Source organism: Mauremys mutica, chromosome 4 (genome assembly GCF_020497125.1).
Source record: "Mauremys mutica isolate MM-2020 ecotype Southern chromosome 4, ASM2049712v1, whole genome shotgun sequence".
Lineage (NCBI taxonomy): Eukaryota > Metazoa > Chordata > Testudines > Geoemydidae > Mauremys > Mauremys mutica.
In genome coordinates, this window is record NC_059075.1 from 60,553,430 (window position 1) to 60,573,707 (window position 20,278).

Sequence of the window (20,278 nt, forward strand, 5' to 3'; positions counted from 1 at the left end):
GCAACTAGAGGTGTGCTCGCCAAGCAGGACAATCAGGAAAAGGCATTTCAAAAATTTGCAGGGCTTTAAAAGGGGGCGGGGGCCTTCTGGTCTCTGTGACCCCCGGGCAGTGGATCTCACAATTATGACCACAGCAGTCAGTGTCGGGCATTCTGCGACAGCTGCTGGAGGACTGTTAAGGTCGACATAGTAATGCAATGTCTTCAGTGGCAGTGCATTGATCTCAGTACATCAACCATGGCTCAGTGCCACTCGGGGAAGCGATGTTACTGTGTCGCTATAAGGGGGCACTTATATTGGTGGGAGACAAATTTAAGCGTAGACACATACATTATTAGGTCAACACAACGTGGCTTATGTTGACCAAACTTTGTAGTGTAGACCAGGCTTTAGAGAACAAAGAGGTTTCCAGTAAACATGATCTCTCCTGCTTACCTACAATAGATTCTCCTCTCCATCTCCTTCACAGTAGTTTTCCTTCCTAGATGTGCTGCTTGTGATCCTGGAAGCAGGAATGTAACTTGGCAAACAAGTGCAAGAAATAAGCTTCCCCCACAAAGTCTCACATTTCTCGTGGATGTGGGTGGGCAACATACCCTCCCTCACACTGCCAGGGTTTGCTCTTTGGGCTTTTTATTTCTTCTGTTTAACCTGTCCTTTGAAAGTTGGGATGAAGAAATGCACGGACTATGGCATTTTTTTCTTCAATCTGCTGAATTTTAAATTTCCTTCTGCAGGAAGTTGGACCCACAATGGTTGGAGATGAACATTCTGATCAACATCTGATGGATTACCTGGGTGCCATTAAGAGGAACGTGCTGGGGAACCATTTGTAAGTATTTCTGTGCTACTTCTCTCTCTGCTTCCTCCTCCTCACCATCTCCAATCCTTTGTCAGTTACTGCTCCCTCTATCTAGCACAGGCAGTTTTCTTTTCTCACTCCTGAAGTTTCTCATTGAAGAGACAAGGTGGGTGAGGTAATATTTTTTATTGGACCATCTTCTCTTCGTGATAGAGACAAGTTTTCGAGCTTACACAGGGCTCCTCTTCGGGTCTGGGAAAGGTACTCAGAGTGTCACAGCTAAATACAAGATGGCACAGATTGTTTGGCATAAGTAAACACATATTTCAAGGGACCATTCAAGGTGAAGTGGCCCGAGGTGAAATGGCCCATTAATGCCCCTCCAGTTTGTCTCATTAAGACAGATGTAGTAGTGTACTGTAATGAAACTGGTGTTTCTGTCAGTGAGGCTGCTACTCTGAAGCCTGTCTTTCAACAACCATTGCAGTGGATCCAAAGATCCCTTTATGTCCAGTTTCTTTCCTCAAAAGAACAGGGTCATCAGCATGACTCTCAGTTAATAGACTTTATCCGTAAAGGGGCTGCTTTGCAAAGCTTTCCAGTTAATTTGACCTGCTCTTTGCAGATGGAGAAACTGAGGCACATAGGGTTACATGTCAGGTATTTTTAATGTATTTAGGTGCCTAACTCCCACTGAAATCATTGGGATTTAGGGTCAGATTTTTAAAGGTGTTTAGGCACCTAAGTGACTTACCAAAGGCCACCTAGCAAACTAGCAGCAGAATTCGGATTAGAACTTGGGAACTCTGCTTAGCTGTTAGCCCTGTATAAAGTTTGCACTGCCTCTTAGTTTCCTGTTTAAAACAAACAACAACAAAAACAATATTTATATGAGAGAGGCAAGGTAGCAATGTAATACCTTTTATTGGTGGAAAGGGCCCACGACAGAGAAGAGCTCTGTGAAGCTCAAAAGCTTGTCCCTTCCACCCACAGAAGTTGGTCCAATAAAAGATATGACCTCACTCACTTTGTCTCTCTAATATCCTGGGACCAACATGGTTACAGCTACACTGCAAATAATATTTATATTGCATTTTTCATCTGTCAGTCTCAAAGATCAGCAAGGCTATGTCTACACTGCAATAAAACACCTGCAGCTGGCCCATGTCAGCTGACTCAGGCTGCTGGGCTAGAAAACTGCAGTGAAGAAATTTGGGCTTGGGCTGGAGCCTGGGCTCTGGGACCCCACAATGGGGGAGGGTTTCAGAGTTTGGCTCTACCTCAAGCCTAAATCTCTAAACTGCAGTTTTACAACTCTGCTGCCTGTGCCTTGCAATCCCGAGTCAGCTGACACAGGTCAGCCGTAGGTATTTTACTGCAGTGTAGACATAGCCATAGTGTCTCTTTCCCCAGGATGTTAGTAGTAGAAATTGAGGCACAGAGGAGCGAAGTGACTTACCCAGGATGCTGCTGCAGCTAGTCACCGTATACAGTACTATTATATCTCATTGCCAGGAAGCATTTCTTGATGCTAAGCTTACGTCTTTCCTTTTTCTGTAGGGATGTTCCCATTTTACCACCCTAATGTCCTTGCTGTTTACAGTCTCCAAATATCTTTAAAAAGCAACAGAGTGTCCTGTGGCAATTTATAGACTAACAGACGTATTGGAGCATAAGCTTTCGTGGGTGAATACCCACTTTGTCAGACACACATCGCTTATCATGGTGCACACCTTCCTTCTCCTAGCTCAACCAAGCTAGACAGAGTTCGCTTTTTAATCTTTCCTCATGATTCAATCCCTTAGCCAGCCCCCTAATCATTTTGTTGCTGTTATCTGAACTCCTGCCAGTCATTAATATTTCTGGTACTCAGGTGCCCAGAACTGAACACAATAATCCAGGTGCAGTTTCACCAGAGCTGCATCAAGAATGACTCACTTCCTGGCTTCCTTTGGTTCCTGGCCTCTTTTGCTGCTAGAGTCCACTGCAAGCTGACATCATTTAGCCACTCTCTGCATTGCTGTTGTCCAGGTGTCCCTTTTGAGTGCCTGAACCAGTGACCATGGAAATCAATAGGAGCCTTTCCATTGACTTCAGTGGGCAGTGAATTTCCAATTACCCCCCCCCCCCCAACATATTAGTTTGTATTTTTCCAACTGGAATTTTTAATGCTGTTTTCTGTCCGTAGTTCTAGTTCCTCTAGATCCCTGCCTATTATTTTGCTGCTTGCATTGGTTTTGACACCACCTTCCACTTTAGTGTAACTTGTGTTTGACATGTTGTTTGCATCCAAAATCCATTCTTACTTGATCTGCTTATTTCTCTTTGAAAAAAATAATTAAAACAGTGGAGGAGTAGCTATTAGATCTCTCTGCTGACTGGAGTCCACCTCCATCTTTGAGTGGTGGAGGAGAAAAAAACCCCACAGCATTAATTACACAGAAGGAACCCTACTCATTTCCCCCTGTATCCTGAAACTTTAGTTATCAGAGCTTTGCAAAACTCCTTGCTCACTCATCACCCTGGCAAATGGAGGCCTAAGTTATCTACCCCTACAGAACTTAAATTCTCAGTTGAGGAAGAAAAAGTTCTAGTCCTTGTGGTTGAAGAGAGCCTTCCAAACATAAATCAGTGCAGTGCTGTCTTCCTGCATTTGAAGACACAGTTCTAGTGCCTCTTCTGCCCCATAGTTTAGCTTAATTAGTGGCAACAGAGTGGAATTTACAAATCTCTAATCAGTTTCATGCTGTTATTCAAAACCACTAGGTGGCAATGACATTGTCAAGAAATCCAGTTTTTTGTGCTGCTGCCACAGGGCTATGAACAGGGGCACACAGTCGAGTAATGCATGGGGAAGAGGACCCCTGAAAAAAGGAGGCTTACGGTAAAGCAGTGGATGTATCCCTACCTCACTGGTGCAATCACCACCAGGTTTTCTGTTTGTTTGTTTGTTTTTAAAGAAGGAATAACACCAGAAACTCCTAGGGGAAGAGCTTCAAATTTGTAAGACACCTCCTAGTCAGAACCAGTTGCAAAAGCAAATAATGACTAAGGTAAAGTATCTGATAGCAATCCCAGAATCTATTCCTGTCCCACAGTGGGGGGCTGGGCTTCCCACCAGAGAGTTGGCCCCAGGACCCATCTCCTGCCCCTCATATTTTGTATCTGCTTCAGGCTAGTAGGTGTTTTGTAAATAGTGCAAGCTAATTATCACCCCACCCATTTGTTAGGATGGCTTGGGTACAGGATAATCCTTGACGGCCACAGCGAAGAGCAGCAGCTTCCTGCTGCCTCCTCCCACTGCTGGGGTTGAGCAAGAGGAGACAGGGAGTGTGAAGAAAATAACCCCCTTGGAATGCAGCAGCTCACTCCCGCTGAGGACAGTTGCTGCATTCCAAGGGTATTAGCCCAGCAGAACCTGTTTAGAATGACATGAAACTTTTACTAGAGGAAGAGCAAAGCTTAACTCCCAGCAACTCAGGACTTTCTGTCTACCTCATTGTAAATGAAGCTTCACAATGGTTGGATTTCACTGTGTTCTGGGTCCACAGTAGTGATTCCATAATTAAGTTGTACAACCAGCATTTTATTAAAAGCCCGCAACTCACTCACAAACCAATGCATGTAGGTCTGAGTTTGCAGAGAGCCTGAAATAAAAGCTCTGAGAGGTGAATTGTGCCTGAATTTGTGTTAACTCAGGTGCCTAATTATAACACTAAAATTAACTATTTCACTGCCTGTAAGAAAGAGGGATGATCACAGTGTACAGAGCTGCACAATCTACTGTGAGTGGCATTTCATTTTAGAACCACCACCTTTTCCCACCCTCAGTCTGACCTGTGGAGTGGAGCCGAGGAGATCTGAGCCCCAGTAAGGGGAGAGCCAATACTGCACTGCCAGCAGGGCATCTAAGCCACTTTCCCAGCCAGTGGGGGGTCTGGTCATCTTTGGTGGTAGGTGTAGGGCCAGCTTTCCTTCTTGTGACTGCTGTGCTGCTGGAGGCAGTCTGCAGACACAAGCAGATGTGTCTGCATTAGTTACAGGTGGGTTACATGTCCAGGCTTTTCTTGTAACTATGAAGGATAGCACTTTTTTTTTTTTAAATAAATAAATGAGAGCTTAGATTCTGCCTTTACCACAGCGGTGGGAGGCTGAGTCCAAACCCTGTGTCTATTGTGCCTATTTTTTAATCTAGCCCTGCTCCAAATCCCAAACCGGAGGAGCCCAACCGAGCACATGTGATCCTATTTTGAACATCTGCACAGGCACCTGTGAGTTTCATTTTGGTGTCCCCAGCAGGCTGAGCTTGGAAGAGCACCACAACTAATTTTTTCCAGCTCAAGCCTTCAGATCATTTAGGTTAGAATTTCCCAGTTTGGCACATTCATGCCATATTGCAGTGCCTGTCACTAGTTGGAAGGCTCGGTGGTTAATGTGAATTCTTCAGGATGCATCAGAGGTTACCAGAACTTGGTAAGCTCAGGGTTTAAGCTCTTCATGATGTCTGCTGAAGTTATATTTCTCTCTGCTGGCTTTTAACTGGAAGGGAGGAATTTGTAAATTCTGACAGCCAGTCTACACTGTTTCAGACAGGTTACAAACACTGATGACTAAATCCTTAAGTCATATACAACATTTCTCTTGTCTGAACAACTAGGGGTCTTGTGACTAAGGCACAGGACAAGGAATCCAACTGGGGTTCTCATCCTGGCTCACCACCAACTTGCTCAAGTACAAAACTTCCCTGCCTCAGTTCCTTCACTTGTGTAATGGGAATAATATTTACTTACCTCAACATGTGAGCCTAAATTGACACTTGAAAAAGCATGTTGAAAGCCTCTTCTGGGAAGTATTAAGTTCAAAAGCAGTTGTAATACATATCTTTACACTACACCTATAATTATAACAAAGTGTAGTGTGTCAGAAGAAATAAACAGAAGTCTTCAGCAAGCTCTCACATCTCACCATTATTATACTTTAAAAATACCCTCCCCCCCACTCCAGTAATATTTTACAGCCTCAACTTTAGCAACTTTGGGGATTTCTTTGGGGGTTTTTTAGTGTCTAGAAATCAGGAAACTTATGATTAAGATTCCACAAACAGCTTTAACTCTGACCCCATAGCTCCAATCATTATCAGCATATTGGTTGGTAAGGTCATATTCTGGCAGATAACTAGGTAGCTTTTCCAATCAGTGTATGTATGTATCACACCCAAAAAACTATAGTAAAAGAACATTATTAAGGGTGCAAAGTCACGTACTTATGTTAGGAAATGCCAGAATTATGGTTGTCTGTCCAACCTTTATTAAGCCCCTTGTGCATATACATTATTATACAGTCTAATCACAGTATCATACTCTTCCCCTCTCCCCAAGAATACCTACCTCATTCAGTGCAGAGTTTGGATGAACAAGCCAGTCTCCACTGGGCCCTTGTCCAGTCTGTCTCCCCACACACCCCTTCTCATTCCCAGTCTCCACCCCACAGGCTCCTTATCCCAACCTACTCCTGTCGCCGCCCACCCCATTCTGGTCCTTGTCCCCTCTGCATTCGAGAGCAGTCTCCTTGCTTCTGTTACCCTGACCAACCTAAAGAATCAATTGCAAGGATAGTCCTGCTCTGCTCTGGGTTGGCGCATGCTCAGTGCAGACAATCTTCAGAGAATTTAGCTGCAAAACTCTAGTATGTCTACTGGGCCAGTGTGAACTCAGATTTTTCATAGGCTCATAACTTGGGCCAAAGTTGGGAATCTTCATGAGAACAGAAAAAGGCTCCCCTCTGACAAATTTCAAGCCCTGGTTGCAAACCATGGGGTCACCAGAGCTTCTCACATAAACTAAGATTTTTTTTTAACATGAGCAAACAGTGTATATTTCTCATGTCCTTCTTAGCAATGTCTGAATACTTTTTGCTAAAACTTGCCAACGCAATTCAGCCGGAGGCAGACACCCAGCATAGAAAGCTTCAGCCTGAATGGTCAAAGTTATGAGCAACTGAAAACAGGCTCTTAGAATGGGAAAGGGCAGGCAACCTTAACTACCAGTTCTGCCTAGAATGTATTCACCTTCAAACAGGACTCTTCCGTCCTTTTGGCGGTGTGGCTATGAGTGTTTCTGCACTCTGGCTGCCTAAGAAACTCAATTTTGGAGCCTTCAACCAATACCTACTTCAGTCCCTTGCAGCAGACCTTCAAAGAGACATAAAATGCTGCTTCCTCTTTCAGATCAGTAAAGGGATTCTCCTCATTTTGATGAGGCCCCAACGGTGCACAAGTGGGAGTTGGTTCAACAGCTCAGTCTTCTAAAAGGCTGAGGCACCCAATCAGACTGTGGTTTTGAACAATTACACTCCAATTTTAGGTGGCTCTTTAATTCTGGGCAAATTTGCTTCACAGAGTTTGAAAATTGTGGTTAGTCTCAGTGTAGTATAACAGGACATTGCACATTTGGTGGGCTCTATCCCAGAGTGGCGACAGCAGTGTCTTGCATAGGATTAACTTGATTTTGCTGGAGACACAAGGTCTCTTTAGCAAGGGAAGCTGTGCCTCTTCCATCCATTGTGACCTTCCCATCTTGTTTCCTTTCTTGTTTTTTGGCTGCAGCTGGGAGTACTACGTGAATGATGCACCCCGTATCGTGTTGGACAAGCTGGAGAAATATGGCTACCGAGTGGTCAGCATGACAGGGGTGGGCCAGACCCTGGTTTGGTGTCTCCACAAGGAGTAGCATGGAAGACTGCAGTGTTCCACCTGAACAAGACATTGCTGTGGATCATCTAGCACAGGACTGGCATTGAGCTTTCCCATTAATTAATCCATTTTTGTCCCAGTTTCCAGGCACACTCAAGGGAAGTGCTGTATAGTCAAAAGTTCACATAATGGAAAACTACCATCAATGCCATTAGATGAGCTCTAAGGGGAGGCAGAGGTGCCCACTCAATTCTAAGGGTAAATCAAGCATGAATCCTTTGGAGATTGGATGGCTCCTCTTAAGTATTTGTCTGAATGGCAGTCTGGGAAATGCCAGAACTTTAAGTGTTAATCTTGCCCATTCAGTAAGTGAGTGAAGTCAAGCACTAGCCTGGTTTTGCCCCTGGAGAAGTTAATCACTGATCTTCTTGCTCATGAGGCCACCATTTAAATGCAGCCCCTGCTCAGTCCTCAGAGTAGGTCAAGTATAGACTACTTGTTGCAATCTCCCTTGAAAGGTAAGAATAGGCTGCCAGACACTGACCCGGTCCTTGCTATTTGAACAAGCTCCCCTTAGCATTGAGAACAGTTTGAACATTGACTCTCAAGTGGGATTACGGTTGGCATGAGCAGACATTGTCCTGGTCAGCCCTGAGACTGCCATTCCAGTGTATAACATGGTCTTTGAAATATCTTTAGAGAATTACATGACTGGAGAAAGGTCCTGTGAATATTTCAGGTATTGGCTGTGTAATCTCACCAACTGCATATAATTCCTGGATTGATTTGTACTGATCAGTTCCTACTGTAGCTGATAAGTAATAAAGAATTAATATAAAAAGAGACTGTGTGATTTCTGTCCATGGGCTACTTTCAGCAGCAGTCAGATGTTTTGACTGGAGAAGCTATATGAAAAACTTCTGCTCCTGTGTAAAAAATTCAAGACCTAATCCTGACAGATGTTGAGCAGCTACCACTCTTAAATCTGTGGGAGCTGCATTTTGTTAGCACCTCTCAGAAAAAGGTCCTCAGTTACAGGGAAGCTACTGTTTTAAAGTCTAGATTAGGTGACAGCCATCTCTCCCTTCCATCAAAAGACTGTGTGGATGCTGAGTGTTAGCTCTGTCCACTTTCCAAGAAAATATTCCCGCAAGGTTTTTAAAAAAGGAGGTTTATTGACTTAATTTAAGAAAACAAGGTTTTAGCTGAAAGATAGGGGAGAGAATACGTATTCCACCATGCTATGTATGTGACTCTTCCTCATCTTCCCGTTTGAGCTGCTCAATCAGCTGCTGTCGCTCAGCCGCTTGGCGCATCCGCATCATAACCAAACTTTCATAATCCCGCTCCGAGACCACAGAATCCTAGGGAACAAATGACAGAACTGGACTTGTAAAGAACAGCCTACACCACAGTTTCCAAACTCCCAGAAATCTCCACTTGTCATGAACTGTACAAAAACACCACAGTGGCAGAAAGGATGGGTGCTGCACCTGGCATATCAGCAGGTTAGAGATACCCAGCTGGTCAGGTTAGCAATGACATTTGTTACTATGTGATGGCTGTTCGGCCTACATAAAGTAGCCAACAGACAAGTGTCTGTATCAGAATGAACACCCTCATGGGCCGTCTCAGCAGAGAGGACAGAGACAGAATGGGATCAGAAGACTGACTTACCCTCTGCTCCTCCAGCTGGTCCCAAAAGGCTATGTGAAGGGTTGGTGGGGTCACCCCTCGAAGCTTGCACTACCCTTTAAGAAGGGAATTCTCAAATACACTAAAACTCGGCAACTTCCATTTCCACTAAAACTTATTTCCATAAGCAAACAGTAGAACTAAACAATGTGCTTTGCTTGAGTAAATATAACCTTGTTCTCAGATTGGCAGATTATTCTAGGTTATTACAGAGGCACTGTCAACTTCATCTAATCAGTGTTTACACTGGCCACTCAGTCCCCTTGTGTCAGTTTCTGTGATTTTACAGTCCCTTTTTGTGTGTTGCTCTCTCTCTGTGTATGATCCATATGAACAACCGGGGAAAGTGACCATCCACAACGTATTGTCAAATGCACAAAATAATCAAATAAAAGTTTTTCTGAGTGTTCAGTTTTAGAAATTCCAGTGTTTTAATGAGGCTAGAGAAAAATAATTCAGCAATAACTAATGTAAATTACTGGTGTTTTCTGGTATTTGTTGTTTTCTGTTCTTCATGCAAGTTTTTACCATTAAAGTTCATTTAATGTTCCTTCTCAAATCAACATCACAAGAGTGATCTGCAATAACTAAAGATGACCCTCCCTTGCTTTCTAAAACAGCCTTCCCTCAAGAATAAAAAACTACTGATGTTTCAAATAGCACAACAATATACACAAACTACATAAGCAATAAACTCAGATTAACACCGCTGATAGCTCATCTCAATTGATTGGCCTTTTACAGTTCGTATGGCTACTTCCACCTTTTCATGTTCTCTGTATGTATAAATATCTTCTTGCTGTATGTTCCAATCTGTGCATCCAATGAAGTGAGCTGTAGCCCACAAAAGCTTATGCTCAAATAAATTTGTTAGTCTCTAAGGTGCCACAAGTACTCCTGTTCTTTTTGTGGATATAGACTAACACGGCTGCTACTCTGAAACCTGTCACTCAGTACTGTTATATCTGATATCAGTTGTACTGTGTAATTAAAACACTACAACAGTAAACAGTCAAATATATATATTGTCAGGTACAAAACCACACTTGCTGTAAAATTAAACCTCTCTAAAGTGTACTCAAGTGATTGTACAAAAATAGCATCTTCTGACTCGGTATGTCTACACTACAAATTTAGGTCGAATTTAGAAATTGTTTTTATATAGTCAATTGTGTGCGTCTCCACACAAAATGCTCTAAGTGCATTAAGTTGTCGGACTGCGTCCACAGTACCGAGGCTAGCGTTGACTTCCAGAGTGTTGCACTGTGGGTAGCTGTGAGTAGCTATCCTGCAATCTCCGCTGCCCATTGGGATTCTGGGTTGAGATCCCAATGCCTGATGGGGCAAAAACAGTGTTGTGAGTGGTTCTGGGTACATGTCATCAGGCCTCCCTCTCCCTCCCTCCCTGCCTGAAAGCAACGACACACAATCATTTCGCGCCTTTTTTCCTGGGTTACCTGAGCAGACACCATACCACAGCAAGCATGGAGCCTGCTCAGCTCACCATCAGCGTACATCTCCTGGGTGCTGGCAGATGTGGGACTGCATTGCTACACAGCAGCAGCAGCTCATTGCCTTTTGGCAGCAGACGGTGCATTACAATTGGTTGTCATCGTCGCCATATTCCTGGGTGCTCTTTTAGCCGACCTCGGTGAGATTGGTCGTGGTGCCTGGGCAGACATGGGAGTGACTCAGCCAGGTCATTCCCATCTTCTGCCGAGCACCCAGGAGATGACGATGGCTAGCAATCCTACTGCACCATCTTCTGGCGAGCAGCCAGGAGATGATAGCTAGCAGTCGTAATGCAGCATCTTCTGCCGAGCACCCAGGAGATGATGATGGCTTGCAGTCGTACTGCACCGTCTGCTGCCAGCCTAAGATGTAAAAGATAGATGGATCAAAACAAGAAATTGACCCGATTTGTTTTGTGAAATCAACGGCCTGCTAAACCCAGGGTTTTGAGTTCAATCCTTGAGGGAGCCATTCTGTGTGACAGTTGTTTGTGTTTCTCCTTGATGCAAAGTCACCCCTTTTGTTGATTTTAATTCCCTGTAAGCCATGTCAGTCGCCCCTCCCTCCATCAGGCAGACAATTGTTTCACGCAAAACCAGGCGAGGAGGCGACGGCAGCGCGGTGACGAGAGAGACATGGTCATAGACTTCTCACAAAGTACGGACCGGGCAACGTGCACATCATGCTGATGAGTTCTGCATGAGCTCTGCAAACACGCTGGCCAAACAGGAAAGGAAATTCAAAGTTCATGGGCCTTTTCCTGTCTACCTGGCCAGTGCATCTGAGTTGAAAGCGCTGTCCAGAGCGGTCACAATGGAGCACTCTGGGATAGCTCCCGGAGGCCAATACCATCGAATTGCGTCCATGCTATCTCAAATTCAACCCGGGAAGGCCAATTTCAGCGCTAATCCCCTCGTCGGAGGTGGAGTAAAGAAATCGATTTAAAGAGCCCTTTAAGTCGAAAAAAAGGGCTTCGTCGTGTGGACGGGTCCAGGCTTAAATCGAGGTAACGCTGTTAAATTCGACCTAAAGTTGTAGTGTAGACCAGGCCTCAGATCTGCTCCCACCTATTTGGGAATCATTTGCTTTATCGACCAAATCAATGGTTAGGTCATACTGAGACCGCTGCTTTCCATGCTGACCCATATTGTCTCATTGTTTCCTTGTACTGTCTGTCTGTATCCACCTGTTGTCTCTTGTCTTATACTTGGATTGTAAGCTCTCTGTGGCAGGGACTCTTTCGGTTCTGTGTTTGTGCAGTACCCTAGCACAACATGGTCAGCTCGTAGGCACTATGGCAATACAAATTAGTGTTAGCACCGAGGAGCCAATGTAGCTACGCTGCCTTGCCAATGAGGCAAATAGCAGAAAACAGCTACCTTGTCAGAGCCCAGCTGCTTTTTGTGGCAATGGTATTTGAAAAGTGGCAGTTATAGTACATGGTCCCATAACTTCAAGATTTCCCCAAGGTATAGCAATACTTTTAGACATTAGTCTTGTTGTCTTGACACCTACAGGTAAAAAAAGCCACCTTAACAAAATAACGCTGAAAATCAATAGAAGTGTTCCACATTTCTGGGAAATGATCATGTTCCATGCTGATTGAAACAGAATTCTGTGAATATGAAAGAGCAAGAAAAGCCATCTCTTAGAGCAAAAGGGGGCTCCTGCAGGAAAGTGGGGCAGGCGTGAATTCTCCATCATACCCCAGGAAAGAGTTTCCTCTAGTGAAGAGCTGGAATAGATCTGAGAGGGATACAGAAGCACATGATTAACTGAACTCTCAAAGTGGGAAGATGGAAGAATCTTATGCTGTAACTGATATTTTAGCATCTATATTAACAAGCTTTTGATACCATGAGACACCAGCATGGATACAGGTAATATCAGAGAAAGTCAGCACTCGTGCCAAATCAAATCTCAGTCTTCAACAGATGAACTAGGTCCCTTCATTGCTAACCTGGAGCTCCTACCCAATGAACAGATTCCCACTGCCATCTGCCTGGGTTGGTTAATTAGCCAGCACGAGGCTCCTGCACGTGAGTCACCAACAGCAGAATGTATGCATCACCACCTGACACTTCAAGCTTTAAAATCTAAAGGAGAAAAGAACCGCCCCCTCCTTCCATCTGTGGATCTCACCAATACAGTGAGCCAGTCAGAAATCACTGCAGTTAGAGCTCTCCAGGGAGAATCCAAGTTTTCCCAAGCTGTGTCACAAAACAAGAGGTCATACTGATGAATCTCCTGAAATCAGTTTAAGTGCCCCTCAGGAATCTTGCCTTCTCCTCAGGTAGAGCGTGGGCTGATGCTTCTCTACTCTCCACACACCTACTTCCTGAAATCTTGGCAATTACCAATAGTGCAAAACCCAGTTTCTGACGTGGCTGACTCAGCAAGGGCTTGGCAAAACAAACACATACACACAAGGAATCAGTGCTTGGGAAGCAGTGACAAGAGACAGATGACGAGAGGTGGAAGAGAGCAGAAGAGAAAGAGGCACTGTAGGATTTACCGGCTGCTTCCAAACCAGCAGAATCTTGCCTTGAGCTGCTGATCACGACACACAAGTACATTGTCTAGGGTGGTGGTCGTGGTTCTCATTACTGAATTCTGCTGTCTCCCCTCTGCCTGCAGAACTGAGCTGCTGCTCCACCACAGAGTAAGTCTTTATTCTAAAATCAATTTTCCTAATGTTTCCTCATTTCCTATGCAGTCTCTACTACTTGCCTCATTTAAAATTCCTCTAGGACTGTATTTCTTTTGTGTGCCTCAGTTTGACAGAGATAATGGCTCCCCTTCTACCTACTCAGTGAGGCTTTTGTGCTGTGCCCTTCACCATGAAGGTGCCTGGTTACCATGGTACCGACATGCTCTTCTGTTCTAGATGCTGGGTTAATCTGTTCTCATTGTGTCTACATGCCATTGCTGCTGTTCACCAGTTCCTTGCTGCAGCATAAACAGGCAGATACCTCAACCCTTTCTATACTGAAGAGGGAGATTCCCTCCTGTACAAAATGGGCAAAAGATCTGGTAGCTCCATTAATTCAGGGAGGTGGTAGGAATGAGTTTGCACTTCCTATGATACCAGCCTGTTTTCTCCCTTACAGGAGCTGTGGCTCTTTGCTGAACTCGAGACTGGAGTCCAGTGGCGTCCTACACAGCGCAGTGAACAACTCCCTTCCTTTTGCTGCCTAGCATGGATACTTGGAGGAGAGGATCCATTAAATCCACAACGTTCTTCAAGCGTCTTTCATTCAGGAGGCACAAAAAGCTGGGTAATCAAGTCATTATTTTGAATCAGAACAGCCAGACACTTGAGAACAATGGACAGTACAAGAGGGAACCACTAAGAGACCTGAAGGATAAATCAGAGTACCTGTTATGTAAGAGTGAGCAAAATCTAGCTCAGGCACAGGCACCTCCTAAGCCACCCCGGCTCTATCTGGACAGTTCCAGCTGCCCCAACATAATTGACCACACGGAGTCTCACTCGACAGCCATCTCCTTTTCCAGTGTCACCCCTCAGTACCATAAGGCGATGCAAACACAAGGGACTAACTCCCACACGGTCCAGGCTACAGACTGTGGGACCTCTGAAACAGGCTCTGATCCCTTCCTTTCCTTCAAAGTGGACTTGGGGCTATCACTCCTTGAGGATGTTCTGCAGACTCTCAGGAAACAGAATCCAAGAGATTACGCAGCTTGAAAGTGTTTATCATTTAAGTTATTAAGTTAATTATCAGCATTAGTAGTTTCCTTAGCCCTCACAGGAGAAGAGGAAACACTGGAGTGTCCCTACCCTGGAGTGCCTGTCTCATTGTCCTGTCTTGCCCACCATAAGCTGTTCTTGTCCAGGCTCCCTTCCTACTGAGCTGTCAGTACACCACTAGGTGAGAGCCACATGCTGGAATCTAGTTTGATGCATTTCCATTCTCTACACTGGACAGGGAATTCCTCTCCACTGCTGAAACTGTACCTCATCCTGATGGAAAAAAAAGGCCACGTTTGGTAACAAACACCTGTTATTTTTGGAACACCGTTGTGACTATAAAAGGCATGGGGAAAAAGGAGGGCACAGAAACAGGATTCCTGGGTAACTGGACAGTTTGGATGAGATGGCAGCTCCAATATCTCCAAGCCAGGTGGAGCAGAGACAGTGGATGATGATGATTCAGGATGTTCCTTTTCCAGTAGGTTTCTTTCCCCAAACTCTGTTAGATGGGCATTCCCATCTACCATCTAACTGGAAAAAGGTAAGCGGCCGAAAAGGCTCACTATATAGCAACAGCGAATTCTCCAGGCTATTAGCAAGTGGAACAGCTTCTGTAGATATTGCTTCTTAGAGCATGCTCTGAATAATCTGCTGTAAATAAATATAGGTGAGAATAAATGTATCTGTCATTACAAGTCTGTCCTTGCCTCATTTCACTTGCATCAAGCCACAACAATAAAGATGCCAGGATCACAGCTCCCTTGATCTGTAAGGTAACCATTCACTGGGGTCCTGTCCTCCTTGGTCCCTCATCTTTTTACGACAAGGGTGTTGGGGGCAGTGAGGTTACAGCTTGGCTCCAATCCCTTCTGCTGCTCCTAGTGGGAAAGGCTAGAACTGCAGCCGCTAGGACATGCTCCCACAAGCAGATGCTGATCATCTAAGACACCGGGCATTACCACCACTAATGTCAAGGCTAAGAACACTTGGGGTCAGTTGCTGGCTTTACTAAAGTGATTCTGCACTAGTACTGTGGCAGCAATTCTTAGCAATTACTAGTGCTGGGTTAGAAAATCGTGTCATTTTTTCTCTAGGGGTTGCTGACCAGAGGCATCTGGTGCATTTAGCATTTGGGTGAACCATGTCAAAGAAGGTGCAGATGGCTCCTATCCCACTAGCTTCACATCAGACAAAGAAAGCAATATTAAGTCTTTCTGCAATCTTAAAGTAGCCTAGAAAATGCCCAGGCCAGTGCCAGAGAGAAAGCTGCTTTCAGCAACTGTAGGACAACATTGCTGGATCCCTGGCTAATACTAAAGGGGCAGTGCTGGTAAGAAGCTCCCAGAGAAGACCTTACTAGTCCTGGTAAGAGAGTGTTGTGAATAATTTGCATGGTGCTGGTGTACTCAACACTGTACGACAGCTGCAGTATGGCAGACAAAAGCTCGCTGCCCCGAGGAGGCTATAGTTAGGGCCCTACGAAATTCACAGCCATGAAAAACCACGTCACGGACCGTGAAATCTAGTCTGCCCCCGTGAAATTTGGTCTTTGTGTGCTTTCACCCTATACTATACAGATTTCATGGGGGAGACCAGTGTTTCTCAAATTGGGGGTCCTGACCCAAAAGGGAGGTGTGTGTGTGTGTGGGGGGTCACAAGGTTATTTTAGGGGGGTTGCGGTATTGCCACCCTTACTTCTGTGCTGCTTTCAGAGCTGGGTGGCCGGAGAATGGCAGCTGTTTGCCGGGCACCCAGCTCTGAAGGCAGCGCCCTGCCAGCAGCAGCACAGAAATAAGGGTGGCAATACCATACCATGCCATCCTTACTTCTGTGCTGCTGCCTTCAGAGCTGAGCGGCTGGAGAGTGGTGGCTTCTGACTGAGGGCACAGCTCTGCAGGCAGCAGCGCAGAAGTAAGGGTGGCAATACCATACCATGCCATCCTTACTCTGTGCTGGCTCTGCCTTCAGAGCTGGGCTCCCAGCCAGCAGCTGCCGCTCTCCAGCTGCCCAGCTCTGAAGGCAGCGCTGCTGCCAGCAGCAGTGCAGAAGTAAGGGTACCAGTACCGCAACCCCTACCCCCCCCACACACAATAACCCTTGTGACCCCTCCACAACTCCTTTTTGGGTCAGGACCCCATCATTTACACCACCATGAAATTTCAGATTTAAATAGCTGAAATAATGAAATTTACGATTTTTAAAAAGCCTATGACTATGAAATTGACCAAAATGGACTGTGAATTTGGTAGGGCTCTAGTTATAGTCTACAGAAAAAAAGCAGGTACAATAGTTAGTGCACTGTAGTCAGAACATTGTGGCTCTGTAGCAATTTGCAGAAGTAGAGCAGGGAGGGAGCTCAATTTACATGAAGTGGGAGGCTAATCTAGGCATGTGGGTGTGATGAACTGGGAATGTTCTTAATGTTTTCTCTGAATACTGTGTTGGTGCCTCAGTGTCCCCTATGCAGTTCTTAAGTATTTAGGTGATGAGGTAAGGGTGTATGGTTGCTGCAGAGCAAAGGACCAGTGTACATAAATGCCTGACACTCTGTCTCCTAGCAACTGATGGCCTGGGCCCCTCCTCTGCAAAGGTGCCAGCTGAAGGTGTTGGAGACAGGTGACCTCCTGGCCCAGGAAAGGAACTGAGCAGAGGAGGAGGAGGGGCTGGAGGGGGTTTTCAGTCTGGAGCTAGCTGGGGATGAGGAGTGAAGTGCAGATGTGGGGGTCTGGCTCACTGCCCCCCAGAATGGACCCGGCTGAGGGGTCCTGTTCGCTGTACCTACAAGCTCTGTTTTAGACCGTGTTCCTGTCATCTAATAAACCTCTGTTTTACTGGCTGGCTAAGAGTCACGTCTGACTGCGAAGTGGGGGTGCGGGACCCTCTGGCTTCCCCAGGACCCCGCTTGGGTGGACTCGCTGTGGGAAGCGCACGGAGGGGCAGAGGATGCTGAATTCTCCAAGGAGAGACCCAGGAGGTGAAGCCGTGTGAGCTTCTTGCCCTGGAGACAGTCTGCTCCAAGGGAGAGGAGGTTCCCCAAAGTCCTGACTGGCTTGGTGGGGAGCAGTTCCAGAGCATCACTCGGGAACTCCGTGACAGTGGGATGGCATGAAAAAAAGCATGAGGTATCCAAAGGGAGCAGAAGAGAAATGAGTGCAGACCAAAAGGATGGGATGAGAGCTGAGCTGAAGGATAGCTTAAAAGTAAGAACCTTGAACTTAATATAGAAGGGAAGCCAGAGAGGATACTAATGCATGAGGCAGAGGTAGTCAGAATAGTGGAAAGGCAAAGTCTCTTAGCAGCTCATTTTGGATGGACTGGAGAGGAGAGCTGATGGCACAGAGGAATGCAGCCAAGACAAGAAGTTACAAGAGCAAGGATTCATATTTTGGCAGCAGGGATAAATTTTGGACATGTATGGAAAGTAGCAGCAGGATTTGGGGAAATCCTGGGTAAGAGGGGAGAAGGAAAGATAAGAATATAAGAGGCCCCCACAGTTCTGAGCCTGGGGAACAAGAGGATTGGGAGGTTACTATCATAGGAATGGTAGATGTTACTTGTAACAGCAGTGGTCATTACTACTGTCAGGCAGAAGTGTAACTTTCCAGCTGATGATGTTCCTTTCAGTTGTAGGTCATAAATCCTCAGCATTCTAACAGGTGACTGGCAGCCCCACCAGATCAGAGGGCCTCTGTTCAATAGCAATGACTCTCCCACCACCGTCCAGCAGAAATACCATTGACTGCTTTGGCCTGCCCTCCCTGTCTGCTCAGCCACACTAATGACTCACAGCAGGCAGAAGCTAACAATCTTTTACCATGGAAATGAGCCAAGACAAACCCAGAGACAAGCCAGGGCGCTCACACGCAAACTGCACAAATCCATCACCAAGTTCCAATTGCATTAGTGACCCCTTAGGTATGAACAGAGCCCAGGGAAATGCTTTTTAGTTTTTTTTATCATTTTGCTTTATTTGGCGGGAATTACATTTTATTTCATGGAGTCGTGGGAGGCCCTGGAGGTGAGTGGGTCAGTTCTTACCCTAGGGAGTCAGAGGCCCTGAGGAGAGATTGGGTCCTACCCCTGGGGGGCAGCTTTGGAGGTCCAGGGATGAGAGACCCTGGGGAGTGATTGGGTCCTACCCCTGGGGGGCAGCTTTGGAGGTCCAGGGGTGAGAGACCCTGGGGAGAGGTTGGGTCCTGACCCTGGGGGGATGGGTTTGGAGGCCTAAGGGTGGGGGTGTCAGGTCCTGCCCCCAGGGGGTGGCTCTAGAGACCCTGAGGTGATCAGATAACCTGGGGGGAGGTTGGGTCATGCCCCAGGGGTGGGGGGAGTTGCATAACCCACCTTACGCACTCTATGCAGCAGCAGTTCCTGTCCCATGCGGCTGGGCCCACCTCCCTGTCCTGGGTGTTGCAACCTGGTGCATGGCGTTGCAGTGCCGCTCAGGTCTGGCCCAGGTCACAATGCCACTCACTCATATTTGATCTGGCCACCCCCATCATGATGGAGGGGTGGCTGGGCCAAACCAGAGCAGCACTGCAACTCCATGCACCATGTTGCAATGCCTGGAGTGGGGAGATGGGCCTGGCCCTGTGGGACAGGAGCCACCGGCTGCATGGTAAGGTTTTCATTTTATTGGGGGTGGGGGTTGTTTATTTCATGTTATTTCACATTTGCAAAAAATACAGGGTTCTAGGTCTGAATGGGCTCCTCTTCTGCCCTTAAAAAGGGACACTGAAGTTCACTAGGCTGAATTCGGATTTGTCCATCCCCCAACCACCCTAAAGACTCTGCAGTGTCTGTGGAACTCAAGTCAGCTCTATACTGCACGTGTAGATCCAGTTAGCTCTGCTCCCTGCTGCTTCCAGGGTGAGAGGGTTTGCAACCATAACCACTTGAGCCTGCAGTCAGATCGGAGAGCCACTCTTCTCAGGTGTGTGCACTGAATGGAAACACCCAGCCCCAAAACCTGGGATGGTGGCCAAGCAATTCCTCTTGGAACATGCCACTGAGCGAAGAGTTAGGAAAATAAAATTAGGAACATCAAACAGCCTTTGAAGCAGCTAAAAATATCCAGCTATTCCATATGCACAACACCTAGTTTCTAAACACCCACTGAAACAGGATCGAGAGCACACGCAGAGCGTGAGGCAGGATCACTCTTTTGGCAATGACTGCTCTTCAGGGTTTGGCTTTGACCTTTCAGTGAGGAGGTGGGTCCGGGAAGTTTAAGGACTATGCTGTGAATTAAAAGAGCAGAGTACTTCGCCCTCATATAGCACTGTTCATCTTAAAATCTCAGAGTGCTTCACAGAGGTGGATATAATCCCTATTTTTCAGAGGCAGAAATATAACTCAGAGAGGTTAAGCGACTCATCAAGGTCACGCAGCAAATCGGTGACAGAGTCAAGTCTTCCTATTGTATCAAGTTTGGAATATTGCTATCAGAGTGTGACAACAAGCCTGGGGAATTATTTGGTGAACTAACCAGGATGTGGCTAAGATTTAACGATGATCTTCTGTGTGTCTCATTTTATACCAGACATTTTGCTGTATTATGACAGTTCTCCAATGTGCCTGATAAGCAACTGATTTGCATTAATAATATGGGGGGCCGGAGGGAAGAGACTATTTCCAAAGGTGTAGTGGAGAAAAGCATCACGCCTACTTTGAACTCTGTCTACCTGTATCAAACAGGTGCTGCTCTCCTTTCCCTTCCTCATATTTAATATACATCTGCTCCTGCTCATAGTTTCACCAGCTCACAAACCGAGCATTTCCCGACTGACCCAACTTCCCCTTAAGTGAGCGTTGAAGGAATTTCAGTTCACACCCTTTAACCAGCAATCCACCAAAGGATCTC

General features: G+C 46.0%; 3 protein-coding genes across 5 annotated transcripts in view; 2 read left to right on the forward strand and 1 right to left on the reverse strand.

Moving 5' to 3' along the window:
• GCHFR (GTP cyclohydrolase I feedback regulator) overlaps window positions 1-8,336 on the forward strand; it is a 34,749-nt gene extending 26,413 nt beyond the window's left edge. For all 3 annotated transcript variants that reach the window (XM_045012517.1, XM_045012516.1, XM_045012515.1), the window contains 2 exons: window positions 738-832; window positions 7,407-8,336. In XM_045012517.1, coding sequence (XP_044868452.1) covers window positions 738-832; window positions 7,407-7,530 — 219 coding nt within the window. In that variant the 3' untranslated portion in view covers window positions 7,531-8,336. The remainder of the gene's footprint in view (window positions 1-737; window positions 833-7,406) is intronic.
• Window positions 8,337-8,648: 312 nt separating this feature from the next.
• Window positions 8,649-20,278, reverse strand: part of DNAJC17 (DnaJ heat shock protein family (Hsp40) member C17) — a 30,337-nt gene continuing 18,707 nt past the window's right edge. The window contains exon 11 of the mRNA XM_045012512.1: window positions 8,649-8,857. Coding sequence (XP_044868447.1) covers window positions 8,735-8,857 — 123 coding nt within the window. The 3' untranslated portion in view covers window positions 8,649-8,734. The remainder of the gene's footprint in view (window positions 8,858-20,278) is intronic.
• Window positions 13,236-14,800, forward strand: C4H15orf62 (chromosome 4 C15orf62 homolog). The gene is made up of 2 exons (XM_045012513.1): window positions 13,236-13,362; window positions 13,811-14,800. The coding sequence occupies exon 2, from the start codon at window positions 13,900-13,902 to the stop codon at window positions 14,407-14,409; it is 510 nt and encodes a 169-aa protein (XP_044868448.1). The 5' UTR covers window positions 13,236-13,362; window positions 13,811-13,899; the 3' UTR covers window positions 14,410-14,800.

Bases quoted from the DNA above. Each gene is read 5' to 3' on its own strand.
- C4H15orf62 (XM_045012513.1), top strand. From the start codon at position 13,900: ATGGATACTTGGAGGAGAGGATCCATTAAATCCACAACGTTCTTCAAG.